Source organism: Octopus bimaculoides, chromosome 21, assembly GCF_001194135.2.
Source record: "Octopus bimaculoides isolate UCB-OBI-ISO-001 chromosome 21, ASM119413v2, whole genome shotgun sequence".
NCBI lineage: Eukaryota > Metazoa > Mollusca > Cephalopoda > Octopoda > Octopodidae > Octopus > Octopus bimaculoides.
The window spans coordinates 16,087,866-16,108,454 of NC_069001.1; the positions used below are offsets into that span (position 1 = coordinate 16,087,866).

The 20,589-nt window shown below is 34.9% G+C and overlaps 1 protein-coding gene across 1 annotated transcript in view; it reads right to left on the reverse strand.

Annotated features, from left to right (window-relative positions):
* Positions 1-20,589, reverse strand: part of LOC106875883 (four and a half LIM domains protein 2) — an 82,811-nt gene that overhangs the window by 15,640 nt on the left and 46,582 nt on the right. Inside the window, exon 2 of the mRNA XM_052975309.1 lies at positions 17,556-17,789. Coding sequence (XP_052831269.1) covers positions 17,556-17,759 — 204 coding nt within the window. The 5' untranslated portion in view covers positions 17,760-17,789. The remainder of the gene's footprint in view (positions 1-17,555; positions 17,790-20,589) is intronic.

The window sequence follows — 20,589 nt, forward strand, 5'->3', positions numbered from 1 at the left end:
TCATGATATAAATTTACATATATTAGCCAGAAAAATCTGCAATGTACTGAGGACACAATAGGTGATCTGTGATATGGCAAGTGATTACTGTATACATACATATATATATATATATATATATATATATATATATAGGAAAGATCCAGGGGAATAATTACAAGGTAGCTAAATGTTGCTTAAGTATCCTAGGAAACAATGGTCACACTTGTGTGTGATTTGATTCCGGGATGAGTAAGTCGTATTTAGGAGAAAATAAGGAAAATTGTAAAAGGAGACAAATGCTCAGGATACTTTGATAGGTTTTGTCCAGTACTGGCCCAGGCCTTGTCTAACTGAATAGCACCACCTGGCAAACATTTATATCTTCATATCTTCAAGATATAAATGTTTTAATAACATCCTGAGCATTTGCCTCCTTTTTTAATTTTTCCTATATATACATCCATATATATATATATATATACATACATATGTAATAACTTTTCTAAGGAATAGTTTGACAGTTTCTAAAAATATAAATGTTACTCTACTAAAAACTATTGAGTCATTCTACACTTTAATGTCTGGTTATTTTTATATAAAGCTTTAAATAAAAAAAAAAACTGATGAACATCTAAAAATATCTGGATGAGGTTGACCCAAACCTCACAAGTTGAATGGTAAACTATGTGAAAGCTTATTAGGTGGATTATGCCTGTAAGTCAAATATCTGGCCTTTTCCCATTTTGTGTTATGCTAATTTGGTTTAAGAATCACGTCTATGGAATACTCAACATTTACCTGTTAATTCAATGAAAAGGTAGTTCAGTTCATCAAAGAACTGAATATTTATTTTCAAAAGTGACAAAGGAACCATCAAGGCAATGTGTGCGTATGTGTGTGTGCACATATATATATATATATAGAGAGAGAGAGAGAGGGGAGCTGTTGGTCATATAACTGGAATATTTATACAACAGAACCAATGCAAGATTTCAGCATTACATAAGGAATAAAATTCCCACTTGCATATGGATATCCTGATCATCTTCATTATTTAATCCTTTGCCTGTCCTGTGCATCATGTGAGATACACGACTTATTTCCTTGGTGTCAATGTGTCATATACAATACACATTCCCAATATTTTTTCAACCGCCAGAGTAACGTGGGACTTATGAAAGGAAAGCTTTATTTCAACTCAGAATGTTTCAAATAAGGGCTAACTAAAAATCTAGAAACAAGTATAAATGTTTAGGACTAATTGACAAAAAATAATTTGGACAGGCAAAAGGTTAACATCCAGTTGCATGCTGGTATGGCTTGGGTGGTTTAACAGGGTCTGCTGAACCAACAGATAGCATCCTGTTCCAGTGTCTTCTCTGGTATGGCTTTTATAACTGGTTACTCTTCCTAACCACTTTGTTTTTGAGGTTCAGTAATAGTGATGATCATCTCATTACTTGCAAAGCCAAGACCCCAAAACTGGCCCCTATAATTAAGTGGGAACAGAAAAGAGAGTGATATGATAATTAAGAGGGGCGGTTGGGGGAGTATAACAGGAAGCAAGGGAAAAGGAAGAAATTAGTATTAGGACTGAGAAAAAAGAAGAGAAAGAGTTAAAAGATTATATATCTGCTTGATATCCTGTTTCCAGATTTCTATACTGTAAAATGCTAGATACATTTATGTATGGCTTTTCTTGCATCCCCTTTTCTTTTCCTAAACACTTTAAACCATATTTATTCCTGTGAATATAAGGAATCAACAACTTCAACATATGTTGTCTTTTATTCCCTATTAATTTCTAGCTCTGCCAGTAGGTTCCAGTTATATCAACCACAAGATGTCTTTGATGCTTGGCTGTTAATGTTGGCCCTTGTCACAGACCCTTGACCATAAATATTTTCTTTGCTACTTTATCTGCTTTTTACTAGTTCTCAAAAGATGCACCCTAATGCATTGGTGTACTACAAGAGGTGTCTAAGTGCATAGCAGGTTTTTAAAAATATAATTCAACTCTTTTGCTGCCATATTTCTATTGAATTACACCACTTTTGTTTCAAATGATTTTAGAAATAATGAATTTAGTAAAATAACTGCCATTCTTAAAGCTAGTGTTTGGAACATAACTTAAAATGAAATTTTGATGGTCATAATTTAAATCACATTAAATTAGAAGTTTTGCATCATCAGACCAGGAGAGGTTTCAGGCAGAAGTTGGTATCAAAAAGGTTACAGTTTTAATATTTATACTAGAACAAGGTGGCGAGCTGGCAGAATATATAGCATGCTGAGCAAAATCCTTAGCAGCATTTCACCTGACTACACTCTGAGTTCAAATTCCACTCAGGTTGACTTTGCCTTTCATCCATAAGTTAATAAAATAAGTACCAGTTGAGCACTGGAATCGAGGTAATCGACTTACCCACTCCCTCAAAATTGCTGGATTTGTGCTAAAATTTGAAACCAATATTTATACTGAAACATCTTGAAAAATGTGATCCATAATTTTGTTACACAACATAAAGAATAGTTTTCTATATTTTTCTTCTAATTTTATTTTTAAACTTTAAAAGTTTTTATTTTTAGAGTTCAAAGCTAGAGATGTAATTAATTTTTTTTATTTGACCTCCACAAAGTCAGACTGAGAAACTCTGATTAGATGTTTAAAATAAATTTTATGGTATTTAAGTTGAAATAAATGGGTTGAATTGAAATTGTGATCTCTCAGTCATCCATGAGAGATTATTTATCTAAATCAAGAATTGGTGCAACAAACAAGTTTACTATCACTCTTGAACCAGATCAGTACAATTTGGAATCAATTACTAAAGCAGAATTGTTTACCTAAAGTCAACTCACTAACTTCAAAATAGACTCAATGAATAGTGGAAGAACTTAAACCTTAAAATACATGGAATATTCAGAAAATGGTGCACTTTCTAAATAGTAAAAACATGGTGCATCTTTCTAAATTGCAGAAAAGCCCTCTTAAGTAAGTAGGGGGTATAGTAGAAAGAGAGGTGGATTATGCCAGGTTATATATGAGAGGGTGCTGAAATGTTCTTGGCTTTAAGGGTGTCACAAAGGAGCCCAACATTCCATGTTCTTTTACAGGGTGTCACTGGAGCCCAACATTCCATGTTCTTTTACAGGGCTTAGAAAAACTGAAGGACCACTGCAATAAGTGAGTCTGAGAGGGGAATATGTTGAATAAAATCATAACTGATCCTTGGGTATTTTCTTTTACCCAAAACAAGGAAATTTTTCCAGCGTTCCCTTATATATATATATATATATATATATATATAAAAAAGCTGTCTACTCCTGATGAGTGCAGGGTTACATAATCGGACTGTTATCTAACACTCTGTTGAACCCCCTAATGCAAAACTAATTGGGAAGATTGATCATAATGGAAGTATAATACTGTAGTACACTTTGATTAATATATATCTATGAGACAAAAAAGGATGAAGGAACAAGCTATTATGCATTGAAGTTCATTACATAGTTTCTTGTTCCCTTGTCATTTATCTCTTATTATGCTCTGTACTTGACTAATGCTTATTTTTTCTGAAGCATATGTGTATTGAGTTCTAACACTAGGTTATTAATATCACTATGCCTAAGCAATAAATGAATATATATATATATATATATATATATATATATAGATGCCCACACATTGGCAAGCTAATTGCCAATAAACTAGCACATCAAACAAAATAGCTCATGGTATTTATTCCACCTGAGCTGCACAGCAGGTGTTCCTTTATTAGTCTCAGCATCAGAAATTTCATGAGTGAATGATTAGCCCATTAGAAACTAACAACCAATATCACTGCAGTCCCCAAAATGTATGATACCTAACGAATATATATCTACAAAAATATCTATTTACAGCAACACTAATTATACAAATACATTATTCCAGAAGACCATAATGAAGGGGGTGAGAAATAGTTCTTCATTTGACTTGGTTATCTCAATTACTAAACTTTCCTAATTAAACTTGATAATGTATACAGAATTGTATCTTATCCTTTGGTATAATAGGTTTTAAAAAGGTTAAGAATTTCAAATGCAATGAGAGAATCCTGTGCTGTTTGTAAATATCAATGACCTTAGAGTTGCTTCTTTCCTATATCTGTAGTTGATGGGGGTACTATTGGTAGTGGTAGGTATTTGTCTTGCAGTAGCTTTTAGTGTTTTTATTCTATTTCACAGTTCAGTATAAGCTTATAGAAAACAAGTATTACTCAATATTCTATGCTCTCTTTTAAGATTATTAATTATTATTATTAAGGTGGTCAGCTGGCAGAATCATTAGCACATCTGGCAAAATGCTTAGTGGCATTTTGTCTATCTTTATGTTCTGAGTTCTAATTCCACCAAGGTCAGCTTTGCCTTTCATCCTTTCAAGGTCAATAAAATAGGTACCAGTTGAACATTGGGGATTAATGTAATCAGCTATCCCTTCCCCAAATCGCTGGCCTTGCGCCAAAATTAGTAAAAATTATTATTATTATTATTACTATCATATTATTATTATTAAGGCAGTGAGCTGGCAGAATCATCAGCATGCCTGGCAAAATGCTTAGCAGCATTTCATCTATGTGAGTTCTAATTCTGCTGAGGTCAACTTTCATCCTTCCAGGGTCGATAAAATAAGTACCAGTTGAACACTGAAGTCAATGTAATTGATTTATCCCCTCCACCAAGATTGCTGGCCTTGTGCCAACATTTGAAGCCATTATTATTATTATTATTAAGTGAGAGAGCAAAGTGACATTGGGGTACAAATATACGAAGCCCAGTATACCCATCATGACTACCCATCTGATTAAGATACACCAGGCACATGCATCACAACCATATGTGCACGACATGGTGATCTCATATCAAGATAAATAGCACATGACCTTGCAGGTGGGGCCCAGTTAGAATTTTCTTCAGGTAGAGTAGCCCATCCCATTGAAATGGCCCCTGAATAAGAGTTGTTTAAAGATGTTGAACGAAACACCCATGTTTCCAGAGGTGAATTATTCAAACCTCAAAGAATTCCTCTCAATATATGGCTATGATGCTCTCCTACTACTTCTGCTCATGATCAGAGATGTACATATCGTCAGCCACCAAGGGACATGCTTAACTGGATAAGATCAAACAACTAACAAGCAAATTTGTGATATTGAGCAGAATATTTGCTGTAGCCCATCTTTTATACTAACACAAAACAAAGTACATGATAACACATCCAATCAGTTAAGATCAGAAGACATGAGAGCCACTGCCTGTTACTGCATCAGGGTATTTATTATTATTATTATTATTATTATTGGAGGGCAGCAAGCTGGCAGAATTGTCACTTCACTGGACAAAAATGCTTGGAGATATTAGTTCCAGTCCTTTACATTCTGATTTCAAATGATGTCAAAATTAACTTTGACTTTCATCATTTTGGGGTTGACAAAAAAAAAAAAAAATGACCAGTGTGTACTGGGGTCGATGCTGACCTTGTGCCAAAATTAGAATTTTAAAGGCAATGAGCCAGCAGAGTTGTTAGTATGCCAGACAAAATGCTTAGCAGAATTTCATCCATCTTTACATTCAAATTCAGCTGAAGTTGACATCACCTTTCATCCTTTTGGATTCAATAAAATAAGTACCAGTTGAACATTGGGAGTCAATGTAATCAACTAACCCTCTCCTCCAAAATTTCAGCCCTTGTGCTTATAGTAGAAGGAATTATTATTTCAAATTCAATTATATGTTTATATTTGCTCCCATCTAGAGACATGGAATTTATAAGGAGTACACTGGAATATAATTTATTTTCTCTTAAGAAGCAGAATTATTTGATGTGTGAAAAAAAGGTAAAATTAAAAAAAAAACATGACACACACACACACATATATGAATATGTAAAACTATCCACATACACACACAGAACAAACACAAATTCACAAAAGCACATAAATACACACATAGACACCCACAGAGATGCACAGACACACTTGCACACAGCTGTTTCAACTAGAATCAAGTAGGCAGACATAAACTTGTATCTTTTTTTCTCCACCCTCTCCATCTACCCATAATCCTCCTCCTCCTCCTTACTGTGGGTATTTATTTAGAGACACCACTACCACCGCCAGCAGAATCAAAACCACCCAGAAACCTTATCTCTTTCTCCAGTAACTTATTCTTCAGTTTTTCACTGTTATCTTACCACCTTACTTTGCTGTTTCACCTGGCTTCTCTTTCTCGGCTCAATCATCATCATCATTTAACATTCATTCTCCATACTGGCATGGATTGGCTGGTTTGACAGGAGCTGGCCAGCCAGAGAGTTGCCCAGGTTCCAGTTGTCTGTTTTGGCATGGTTTCTATGGCTTGATGCCCTTCTTAACATGCACACCCACAGACCTCCTAGACTGCACCCCGAGAAAGGTTACTCAACTAATAATCAACATGAAGTCCCACACTAAACACACCAGTGTTCTGGCTTACAAATGAGCTGTGTCCTCTCTCTGTCTCTTTTTACTGCAACTATAATGGCCTTTGTTCCCCAAGGTTTGTTGGTCTCATGATATCTCCATTTAGGCACTCCTAGCTGACTTACCCTTCTATGCCCCAGGCCTTGCACTAATCACTATTTCTAGTTCTTTCTTCCCTCGGGATTTCCCTCCCAGTACTTGTCTTTCTTGCAATCACTGACCAGCACAAGTTTAAGTAGAATGTCCATCCACTAAGCATTTTGTCTAATGCTTTGAAGATTCTGCCACCTTACCATCCCGATAATAGTATTAATAATAATAATAACAACAACAATGATTTCAAATTTTGGCACAAGGCCAGCAATTTCAAAGGAGGTTGATTACATTGACCCCAGTGCTCAACTGGTACTAATTTTATCAACACCAAAAGGATGAAAAGCAAAGATGACCCTGGTGGAATTTGACCTCAGAATGTAAAGTTGGAAAAAAGCCACTAAGCATTTTCTCCAGTGCAGTAACAATTTTGCCAGCTTGCTGCCTTAATAATAATAATAATAATACTAATAATATCTGTTTCAATACAAACAACAAGCTGACACCAATCTGCTGATACTGCCCAGTTTAGTTTCTAGAAAGCATCCACTTCCAGAACCTTCTCTCCCACCTTCGACAATGCAAACTTTAATTTTCTTTTTTTGTTTTGTTTTGTTCATATATTTTTAGCAAGTTGCCAAACTATATTCCAGAAAACTCTTGCTAGGTTGCTGCCATTTCATTCTATGAAATTGGAAGGTTCTGAAACTTGAAACTTTAAAAAAAAAACAACAAAACAACCACCACACTTACTATTAAATGTTAACAACCTGTGTTACTGGAAATACCTTGTTCTGTGTCAGGAATGCAACAAGAATGATATGCAACAATTGTGAGTACGTCTGTGTTTGCTTGTGTGTGTGTGTGCATATGTACAGAGGGGGAAAAACAAAAAAACAAAAAATCATATGTTGAGGTTTGGCAAGTTTCCAATTGTACTCTCAATATTCACAAATTATGTTTGCTCAACTTCCTACCCCCCCCCCCTCTCTTTCTGTCTAACTTTCCCCTCCCAACCCTATCCTGTGTTGCTACGCAAGTTTGTTGTGGTTGTCATTTAACCCCAGATCAGACCCCAATCAAGCAGACCTATGATCAAACAGTATCCCAGTCATGACCACCCTGTCTTTTATTGTCTTTTGGTTACAGTCTACAGACAACTGTATTTCCCAACACATTTTTCTCTACCAGGTTTTTAAAGACAGTAAGAATGGCTTAAGTGTGTAACCTAGTGGTTATAGTGTGGGGTGCATGACCATAAAATCATAAGTTCAATTCCTGGGCCAGACAGTATGTTGTGTCCTTGAGCAAGACACTTCATTTCACACTGGTCCAGTTTACTCAGCTGAAAATGAGCAGCAGTCTAGTGCAGCTCTCTTTCCTTCCAGCTGTCACATCCTTGATAATCCATTAGGTGAAGGGCTAAGGGCTGAAAAGATGTATATATCTGCTCATAACTTCACAGATACCTAATACAATTAGAAAAACCATGGTGCATGCTTCCAAGTCATTATTGCTAGCAAGAGAACAGCTACAATATTTAAACAATATTTAAGAGAGATGTAATTTGAGGGAGATTTGGTTGCTATTTCTATCAGTTACAATGATCACAATAAGAATCATTTGCTTGTTGGCTCATCACCAATTACCATATTTTCCAGTATATAACAAGTTGAATTTTTCAGACCCAAATTTACAGCCAAAAATGATAGGTTAACTTATACACGAAGACAACTTTGGGGGATAGCTCCTAATGAAATGAAGCAGGATTTGAAAAGATAGTGACAATGTTTGAATGCTTACACTATATAATACATTTACTTGTACGTCTGAAAATATGATAGTTTGCAATAGATATGGTTGTTGATAATGCTGATGCCCCTCTCCCCAGATTAACACACTGCCCCTCCACTAACATTTTGGTGGATCCAAAAACCAAATTGTTCCATCTGACATCATCTGGTCTTTTGTTTAATAAGCAGTGAATTGCATTAACCATCATATTCTTCCATTTGTTTTTCTTTTAAAGACAAGAATTTTTGAAGACAGAATTGCCAGAATCATTAGAGTATTAGACAAAATCCCTGTGGGTATTTATCCTGTCTTTTTTTGCTTTCTGAGTTCAAATCTTGCGAAAGCTAATTTGGAATTTGATTTTTCGAGGGAGTCAATAAAATACAATTCCAATACAAGACAATATATTGGTAGAATTGATGGAATCTTGGACAAAATGTTTTGGGGTATTTATTCTAGTTCTTTATGTTCTGACTTCTAAATTGTCTGGCAATTAGGAGAGGTGGCCATGGCCTGAACGTTTTGAATGAAAGGATGGTGGGGAAAGATACGTTAGAGGAATTAAACATTATTCCATTGCTCCAGTCACACAGAAAAATTATCTCATGAGAATATTTCACATTTTGTTTTTTGTTTTTGAAGAGTTTGTTAGCCACTTGCTTAATTCTTCTCCATTTATGAACAAAGGGATGCAGCAAGTGGTCTTGTGTTCTTTCATGACCCTTCTTCAAAGCACAATGTAGTCAGTTGTGCATGTGTGAGAGAGATAGAGAGAAAGAGATGAGTGAAAGCCACTATTTCACTGCTGTTATTTTATTTATTGACTCTGAAAATGAAATTAAAGGCAATACTGGTCTCAGTTGGATTTGAACTCAGAATGTAAAAAACCAGAACAATTACCTACTACAAGACATTTGTCTGATTCTCTAATGACTCTTCCAGTTCACTGCTTTTGTCTAAGAATATTTTATATAAAATACATGGTTCACTTTTATGAAGTTGTTATACTGGACGACAGTGTAACAATTTTGGTGGAACCATAGATTTAAAAACAACCAATAACATACTTAGTAGTAGCCACTGTTTATTATCTACCTTACTGTCTATGTTCTATATTGTATGAGACTGAATAAATATAACCCAAGCATTTCTGATTCCATCACCTTTCTTTTAAGTAATAATGGCAAATTCATAGCTGAATCAATTTCTAGAGAAATTCTTTCATGCTAGTGATGTTCTGCTGGGTCAGGATGAACCCAGCATCTATTGTGGAGAAGTGATATTCTATCTCTAAGCCAGATACCATCTCTGACCAACATCCAAAAGCTGACACAACAACATTATATTAAGTCTATTTGTAGTAAAGCATGAATTAACTTACCAAGATTTTCTATGTAAAATGATATTAAGACATTCATAAGCACCGACCTTAGGCAGAAGAAAGAAAGAGAACCACAGTTTGGAGTGAGAAAACGATAAACAATGTTTGTGAGTTGACTGAGTGGCTATAAACAGAAGTTTGAAATGAAGATGTACAGGAGTTTCTATGGCAGGATAAGATAGAAGATAGAACGATATGAATAAACACTAAAAACACCTTGTATTTGTACAAGAAGGAATGTTTGACAGTTATTAACATAACAAAAATTACAAGAAGGTGGTCTGACAAAGTGTAAACACCTGTGCTGCTACTTGAGATGGATCTCAACTATGAAGATACCATTATCACTTAAAAGAAAGGTAATGGAATCATAAATATTAATTCTACATTTAGGTCTGTTTTATATAATGTACAGCATATACAATAAAGTAGATAATAAATTGAGATTGACTAAGATTATTGAATGTTTGGTAGATTTTTGATTTCATCATAAATGCCACACTTTGGTTCAACATTGCTTAGCGGAACTACATTGTCTTCGAACTACAAAGGCGGCGAGCTAGCAGAATCGTTAGCACCCCGGGCGAAATGCTTAGTGGTATTTCGTCTGCCATTACGTTCTGAGTTCAAGTTCCGCCGAGGTCAACTTTGCCTTTCATCCTTTCGGGGGGTCAATAAATTAAGTACCAGTTACGCACTGGGTCGATGTAATCGACTTAATCCATTCGTCTGTCCTTATTTGTTCCCTCTATGTTTAGCCCCTTGTGGGCAATAAAGAAATAGGAACTACATTGTCGTCATTGTCATTGTCATTATCATATTTATTTAACAACCATATTCCATGCTGGCATGGGTTGGATGGTTTGACAGGAGCTGACAAGCCAGAGGACTGTGCCAAGCTCCAGTGTTTGCTTTGGCATGGTTTCTAAGGCTGATGCTCTTCCTTATGTTATACCATTTTACAGAGTGCACTGGATGCTTTTTTCATTGCACTGGCACTAGGGAGGTCACCAAGCAACTCACAAAACAAGACTTATTGAGAGAATGGGATGCAGTTTGAGAGAGGTGGCTTTATACCAGGTATTGAGAGATTAAAGTATGATAGAGAGACAGGAACAGGTGTCTTGCAGTGGAGGAGATACATGATTATTCCAGTTGGAAAAGGAGAGAAGGTGATGGAGAGGTGTCCGGATATATCTTCAAGTTACAGGAAAGTGAGTATTAAAAGTATTTTATATGGAATGTATTTAGATAAAAATTGCAAATCAGAGCTTCAGTCAATGCTTTGTGGCAATTGTTTTGACTGTATATTGTCAGTTTAAATCCTGATATGGCCAACTCTTCTTTCATCCTTCTTGCATTGATAAATAAAATAGCAATGAAGTAATGGTTTCTTTTCTATTTCTTCCCCTTGCCCCTTTCTTTCGCTCTCTCTTTCTCATTGAACCAAAATCAGTTCCTAGATTTACGTGTGGCATCTCAAAGATCCTTCTTCTCAACAGAGAGAGTGAGAGAGGGAGAAAAACAGAATAACAAACAACATAGTTTCACTAGACAATAAGTAACAAATACTATAATATCTAACCAACAATACAGTGGCTTTCACTACATACTGAGTAATAATAATAGCATAATAGTTATGATGAGAACAAGTCATTAGATCTAGTTTCCTTTCGTCATATTTCCCCAAAAATAGAGAACAGATAGAAAGCTTCCAACGCAACATCTATTTAGCTCAATATTTTCTCCTAGTTTTCATTTCTCTTTGCGAAACAACCAACAGCAACAACAACAAAAACTACCTGACTAGCATGAACAACTCTGACAAGCAAAATGCAAAAAGTGAGAACTTTTGTAACAGGTACCAGGTGACAAAGCAGTAACTATTTCTCTCATAGCTGAGCAAACAATTATGGAGCTGGAGATTGGGGATGAGAGAGAAATTGGGCGTGAATACATATATGCAGGTATGATAAGAATCATTGCGTAAATTTAGAAATAGAATTAGTAACACATTTTAGCAAAGTATTATTGCTGTTCTTATTGGTGTTGTTATTTTAGCCCTGGGTCAATCCTGATTGAACAAACAGATGATCAAAATGTGTTAATGCCTGTTTTTTTTTGGGGGGGGGGGAAGTATGTAACAACAGCACTACATTGTCCTTTATTTATAGTGGCAGAGTGTGATTTGAGGGAGGTTTAGCTTCTATTTTTAACACACTGAACAGCAACATAGAAACTTCTCTGTTGGCTCATTTTTGTGAGATGGTTTATATTTCAGTTGGTTTAACAATAAATTGTTTCAAAGTGATTGAATAATCCAAACATGGCTTAATACTCACAATATAGTCAAAGGGGGAAAAGACAATGTCAATGACCCCTTTCAGGGCTTCAGGATTTTTGAGATTAGTAGGAGAAAAAGAAGAAATTATCCCTCACTGGAGCCATTGGTGCAAACACTTGTAAACAAAGCAAACCTCTCTAATGGCACCAATGGACCATGTGGTGATATTAAGCCAACTAATGGATTACGTTGACTTGGTACTCTAAACCCTAAGACAGAAGAGGTCCCTCTGATATGCTTACACAGTCTCCACCTACCAAAGTTCATTCACAAGGCTTTGTTTGATCCAAATCTATGCTAAAAGACACATTTTTCAGGGTATAAGGTCACGAGTGCTGATTCAACTTGCCCCTGACTATAAATTAAAAAGTCAGTTTATTATTTGTTTTGCAAGATTCTTGTGAAATTGTGCATTAAAGCAGATGTTGTACCTTGGGAGGGTCATTCTGTCAATAAAACACACACACTGATTATTTTTGATGAAAAGACTATGTACCAACTCACTGATGTGTGTGTGTGATAGAGAGGAAGGAGAGACAAGGCAGAGGGTTTGGGGGAGAAAGGGGAGACTGAAAGAATGGGAACATGTAGGAAGGAAGCAACAAAAGGGTTAGGGACAAGATAGAAGGGGTAGAAAAAAATGAATATTGGTGTTTGAGTAAAATCTTAAAAAACAGTTTGAACAGAATTGCACCAGTATAGTGTATATAAGAAATAGTTTTGACATAATCAAATGAAATACACAGAGAGAGATGAGAATGAGCAAAGATGATATTGGAAAATTTATTTTGAAAATATACATATTAAAAGAAAATTTTTAAAAAAGTAGATTGGCAATAAGAAAAAAAAGGGAAGAAATGGTGTGCATATATATTTTTAAAAAGATTATTTAAATCTTTAAATCTATGGAATGGTGTAGATTCTATGTAGAAAGAAACCTAAGATTTTAACAGACATATATCTTCAAAAGATTTTTAAAATTGTGTTTTTTCAGTATATGTTTTCGAATGCTGAAATTTTCATTGGCTCTTTTCATACAACCATAAATAGATTACCAACTTATCATATGATTATTAAATATAGAATTATACATGTGAATACAAAGATTAAAAATACCAGGTATTTGTCTTTGGTGCATAAAATAAATATGTAACACACACACACACACACACACACATCTGAACACAAAAATGTCTAAATTAAAAGACTTTTTCACATAAGAATAGTCTTGGAAATAATATGAAATAAACTATGTGAAGACACATGGCTTAATGATAGGTTGTTGTACTCCCAATTGCTAGATCGTGGATTCAATTCCCAGACCGGGTGGCACATTGAGTTCCCGAGCAAAACACTTCATTTCACATTGCTCCAGTCCCGGTTTCAATCGGTGGGGATTGTTGGCCTGCCTGCCTAGTCCGTGGGATAGCATTATTCGAAGGGTAAAATGATGCAAAGCACATTGTGACCAGCGATGTGTAACAACATCTGATAGGTCATGTGATCACATGATGAAATAAACTAAATTAAAAAATGTCGGTCTTTGACTTTTTTACCCTTTATCATATAATCAGGGGGTAAGTTGTACTCCTGACCTGTTACAAGGCCTACAAAACTGGTGGGACGGAGGAGTGGAGTAGACTTTATTAAAGATAGTCAAGGTGCCAGCTTGTGGTATTAAACCAAATAATGGAATAACTCTTCAACTGAAGAAGGTTCAGGTGGGATTTGAACTCAGAACTAAGAGGCATGGACATATCCTGCAAGGTATCTAGCTTAACATTCTTCAGTTCCGTCAGTCTGCCATCCTAGATTTGTACGCATTTTATCAACCCCTGAAGTGATGAAAGGCAAAGTTGACCTTAGCAGGATTGGAGCTCAGAACACTGGCATATGCATAAAAAAGAGGAGAAAAGAAAACTTGAACCCCATTACAAAATTTAAGTTGTGACATTATCCTTCAATAAAACTAAAAAATTAAAATATTTTGAAAGTTAACCTTTAATCCCTGTTTAAAAATAAAATTTTAAAATATCTTAAACTCTGAGATTAAATAGAAAATGTAAATAAAAAGTTTAAAAGACATTATTAGATAATTTTTTTCATTCATTTAGTTTATGAAAGATAAACATGTGGTGTTTACATGCATAGCCTTATAGAGTTTCATGGCAAAAGGACCGGTGAAAGAAATGGCAGTCTTTATATGGTTGCATGGAAAGAACCAATGAAAAAATATGACATTTGAAGCATTTGCTATCTGGAGTAAATACAAGAGTCCCCTCACCAAAAATGAAAGGCATTTTGTGATTATCTTTATACTGTTTATGAAAGAGTTTTCCTACTAGTAGTCAGTTACCTGACATGTGAGAAATAGTAGCCAGATATCTTTCAAATAACACCTTACCATCATAACCCTTTAACATTCAGATTTCACTGCCAAATGTAATGCTTATTTATTCACATTGTTTTGAATTAATCATGCATTATCTCAGAGCTTCAAGATTTCAACAATGGGACCATTTATTTGTACAATGACGTAATAGGGTTGGTGTGAGAGGCCAGATCTAACTGGTTTCGGCATAAAACATGTTCAATATGGCCTGTTATGGCCAATTTAAATGCTAAAGGGTTATTAAAAAAAATTTTTTTTAGAAGACCATGGATAATGTTATCCTAGATACTATATCTGATGAGATGGTCATTGGTGAAATGTCTCTCCCTGCTGACATGGGTTTATTTGAGCCATCACAGTCCAAGTTACTTCCTATTGTGAGTTATTGCCTTCCTAGATGAGAACCATCTCTTTCTTGTACATCCCATTTTTGGCATGGTTTCTTTGGTTGGATTTCTTTGCCTAACACCAACTCCCTTCTCACTTTGTGCATGGAGAACTTTTTATCATGGCACCAGCATTAGAGAGGGTGTCTTGACTTTGGCAAAACTAGAAAGTTCACTCAAACTTATACTGTCTATTTCTTCCCTATCCACTTTACAGTATGTACTCTGTGTGTGTGTCTCTCTCTCTCTACATATAAATAATTGTCATTCAATTTATAATTTCCTATTTATATAATTATTATTATAAACCAGGCATTCTGCAGCTGTGCACCCTACATTAATATTATGCACTAAAGATAGGGCAATGAGGTGTGTATGTTTGTATACCACAGCAAGTAGTAATTAATATCTAAAGAGGTTTTTTGTTTATATATTTTCTAATAGGATGCCAACAGAGCTTTCCTTCTTATATAATTCATAAATATGCTATTTGGAGGCAAGGGTGTGTGTCTGTGCATATGAGAGAGAGAGAGAGAGAGATTGATTAATTGAAATACTGAGATAGTTAACAAATTATTCTGTTTTTATATTGTTTATGCTATTATACTCCACTCATTAAAATAGTAATCTAATTCATTTTAATTGGCTTACCTTTGAAAATGAGATGATGATATTTGTGTCTTTTCTTTTGTTGTTTTTTTTTAATCAACAAATATAGAATCATTATTCTATAAGTTATTGTTTACAATAAAAGATGGCAGCTATATAAGACTGAGTGTGTAAGTGACATTGAGAGAATATGCAAATATTGGTATTTCAGACTCTACTTCACAAGGAATTTTATGTGAAATTATATACAAATACTAAAACTATTCCAACATAGCAGAAACCTGAGATCCTTTTAATCCTTTAGATTTCAGATTACTTTGTCAAATGTAATGCTTATAAATTTACTGCATTTTGACTTAATCAGGCATTATCTTGTAGCTTCAAGATTTCAATGACATGATTGTTTATTTTTAGAATGACATTGTAGGGTAGGCATGAGAGGCCTGATGTAGGCAGTTTGAACATAAAACAAATAGAATACTCAGGTCAGATATAGCTGGTTTAAATGCTAAAGGGTTAAACATACATACACACAAATACACACATTGCTTCTCCAACTTTTGATTTATTTCATAATAGTTTTCATTTCATTTTTACATCCCCTTTTCTGAAAGTGGCAACAGTTTGGACAGAGACTTATTGAGGCAGCATCTTTATGGATGCCCAGTTGCATTTTCTGCAGCCAATACATACCTAATTTTTCATGTAAGGTACTTTATCTTTATTCCACAAGTTTTCACACAGAGCTATGGAATGTACTGTTCATAGGAGATCTAAGCATGGCATCAAGGGCAGACACACAAAATTTAAATAGTTATGCACACACACACACACACACACACACATACACAATGGTTTTCCATACAGTTTCTGCTGCTTACCAATTCCACTCAAAGGTGTTGGTCAGACTGAGGTTTCAGTAAAAGACACTAGCTCAAAGTCTCCTCACTGGCACAGAACCCTAAACTATCAGGTCATGAAACAAGCTTTGTGCCCACCTATATTCATCATCATCATTTAACGTCCGCTTTACATGCTAGCATGGGTTGGACGATTTGACTAAGGACTGGTGAACCAGATGGCTACACCAGGCTCCAATCTGATTTGGCAGAGTTTCTACAGCTGGATGCCCTTCCTAATGCCAACCACTCTGAGAGTGTAGTGGGTGCTTATATATTCTTATATAACATAGTATTTATTATATAACAGTATATAACAGAGATGCAGGCATTAGTCATGTTTGCATAAAGTAATAAAATATATTATGAAGTATCAAACTATTTCATCATAATTCTATGACTTGGATTACGAGGTATGACAAAAGAATTTTGGCACTAAATAACATACAATATTACAACAAAAAATAAAACAAAAATCAATATAATTGTATATGTATGTTTACTTAGATGGCTATCATGACTTATTTATTATAATTTTCTTTTTCCTTACAAGTCATTTTCTAGAAATGTCTGCTAAGTCATTAATTTGAAATAAAAATATGAAATATATTTGGTAGAACACCACGTAATTATTTTTTTCTTTTATCACTTCAAATGATGTTTATATCTGTTGGATAAACATGACTTCTGTGACCTGTTCACAGTATATTTTCACAGCAATACTAATTATACTTATTAAACATATTATATTGTATATGGTTTCATATATACATCTAAATATAGCTTAATTCACTGTAGGACATCCACCAACATCCATAATGTCGAACCTCTTGAAGTACAGTTTGTTGTAATTTGTAGCTGTTTAGTCCAAAGTCAGCCCTGATCCATTACATCAATTTTCAAATCTCAGGTTAGCAAACCTAATTCAGCAGGCCCATGATTAAGTCCCAGATCAGTCCTCATCAAATAAATCATAGATCAACTCTCATGTAAACCCTAATCCAATAACCTTATGATCAAAGACATTTCTCCCCATGCAGGGGAACTGAAACTTGATCATCATGAAAGTGCTGCAAACTACACACGCATTCTACCATGCCTGCACACAGGCACTTCCACATATGCCCCACCACACATACACACACTATAACAGAATTAATTTTTGTTTATCAAAAGTTTAAACTTTGTGTAAATTTTCCTCTTACCTTATAGTCAGGTCCTACTGGTTTTCTACAAACATAACAGTTGTGGGCAAACAATTCTTGATAACAAGGTATACAGTAGGGATTCTCATCTTTTAAGATATATCTACAAGCTATCAGTTTTTTGTCGCAGTGTTTGCAGGCCAGGTGATCTTTGTGGAAATTCTGTTCCATTGCTTTTGTGTATTCAGAAGAAAATATTAGCTGAAATTAAAAGAAAAGCAATCATTAGTTTATAGACTACGAAGAAGGTAGTTTTGTATATTATACAAAAAGGTATTAAAAATGAGGTGGGGGTGAGGGAAACAAAAGAGGTAGATGTCAGATAAATATGTCAATTTTCATTTTATTTCATAATTAAAATAAAGACAACTGAATAATCATCACCATTTAGTGTCAATGTCTAATGTTGCCAGGAATGGAACAGTTTGACAGCAATTAGTCTAAAGACTGCATTGTGTGTGTGTGTGTGGTTATATAACTCTGCTTTAGCATGGATTCTACAACTGGATACCCTTTCTAAAGCCAATCACTTTAGAAAGTGTACTGGGTGCTTTTTTGTCATGGCACCAATACTAGTGGGGGGGGGGGTCATCATGCAGCTTGCATGACAGGTGGTTTTATGCTTGGAGGTCGGGGTTAAAGTATGAAAGAACTGTAATAGTAATTGTTGTATATATAGTGTCACAATATTTTACTAGTGGAATTGATTGTGTGCATGTGTGTATACATACATACATATATCCTCAACACTTAACATCTGTTTTCCATGTTGGCATGGGTTTGACAGGAGCTGTCTAGCCAGAGAACTGTCCAGCTTCCAATTATCTGTTTTGGCATAATTTTTATGGCTGGATGTCCTTCCTAAGTAGTGTTCATATCCCTATTGCCCATCTTTAAAGCACCAGGCTCTTTCTTTCTCTCTCACTGATGATGATGATGATAACAATAGTGATGATGATGAATTCCCGGAAATGTCATGCAATGCATACTTCTATTTATTTTGTGTGGTAAAGGGGTTTGAGAGTTTCTACTGTGATATCATTTTCTAAGGCATGGCATAAGAAGCATTATGAAAATACAGATTCTTTCTAAGCCTTTCAGCTGAAATACCTTATCGAGGAAGGCAATTAGTCTCAAGTTACAATGTCTGGTATTTTCATGTAAGGCTACTTACAATTATTTCGTGGTTACACCGTGGAATTGGCCCCTATCATATTCGCAATGTATATAGATCATTCCCATCATCACCAGCACCATCAGCACACTCCTACCAACACCGCCCTTAACACCAATAGCATCATTATTATCATTGAGTTAATTGCTGTTTTTCTAACTAACGGAAGGGTGGGTAGGGTTGGGAATGGAAAGGAGAGATGCATAGTTTGGAGAAAAGGCAACAACATAACAATATATTCTTTCCAATAAAAGGAAATAGCTTTGGTAGAGATGTTATCTAATAAGCAGAACGTATTGCAATGTAATTAGTCTTTTATTCTGGCTGAGAAATTATATGCTCAGGTATTTCAATGCTTGTAAAAACTCACAAAGTAGGGTTGAATAATAATTAATACTATTGTGTTAAATGAAAGAACTTTTATTGGAAAATATACAAAGAATTTAATATATTTTCAATGAAAAACATGAAAAATTATGTTGATTTCTGTTTTCTTAACTTTTATCTGACCATTTTTTGTTGTATCTTGGAAGAGTCACTATGTCAATAATAAACACACACAGTTTCTATTTCACTTCTTTTGTTATTTTTTATGTCAAATATTTAACCATTTAACCAATCAATTGTTTCATTAATCATTCAGTCATCATTCACGACCTCATCAATAATATGCCCTGTCAGTTTCAGGTCTTGAAGCTGATTAACTGAATAAGTATCCATTTAACCAATCAACTAGTCAACTGTTTGATTAAACAATTAATAATGACAAAAGAAATGAAACGGAACCAGTGTTATCAGCATAAAGAAAAACTGGCATTTCATTGAATGTTCCAGTTGATCCATTCAATGGAACAGCCTGTCCTTGAAATTAATGTGCAAGTGGCTGAGTACTCCACAGACACACATACCTTTGATATGGTTCTCAGGGAGATTGAGCATGACACAAGATGTAACAAGGCTGGCTCTTTGAAAAACAGGTACTACTCATTTTTATCAGCTGGGTGGAGTGGAACAATGTGAAATAAAGTGTCTTGCTCAAGGACACAATGCACCACTGGGTCTTGAACTCATGACCTTACAATCATGAGCCAAATACCCTAACCACTGAGCCACACACCTTCACAATGGTATAAAACCTGTCTGTGATACAACAAAATATGTTGTAACCATGTTTCTACTGAAGTATGCTTCCCATGTTTTGAATTTAATTTTGAAAAATAATTAAGAATTTAGATGGATAATCTTTGTTATTATGAAATAGGTTTTTGGAATATAACAATCATTCTCAGATAAAATATCAAACCTTTTAATATCAATCCACCCGAACCTGCCCCTGGTTCTACAAGAGAGTGCTGAAACATTCCTTGCTTTGGGTAAAAGGAAATACAGGAGGATCAGTTAATTATGATTTTGTTCAACATATTCTTCTCTCAGATTCACACACTTATTGCAGTGGTCCTTCAGTTTTTCTAAGCCCTGTAAAAGAACTCAGAAGGTTGGACCTCCAACCAGGCCTTTTGTAATACCCTTAAAGTTAGGAACTTTTCAGCACCCCCTGGTAAAATATAAACTTCCTGTCTTCAAATTTAAACCTTCCATCAAAATTTCATGTTAATTTTTTTCAAACAACCTTTTAATAGCAACAAAGTTATTTTACTAAATTTCTCATTGACACTGTGTTTCAATAAAAAATATAGTGCATAAAGCAGTAATGGGAGTTTTAAGTGAACACTTAAATTCTTTGCTTGTCCAAAGAATTTTTGTAAGTTTGTCCTCAATGTCCATACTTGTGTTCACACTTTTAGTTAGCTCTTGTTTTATATATTT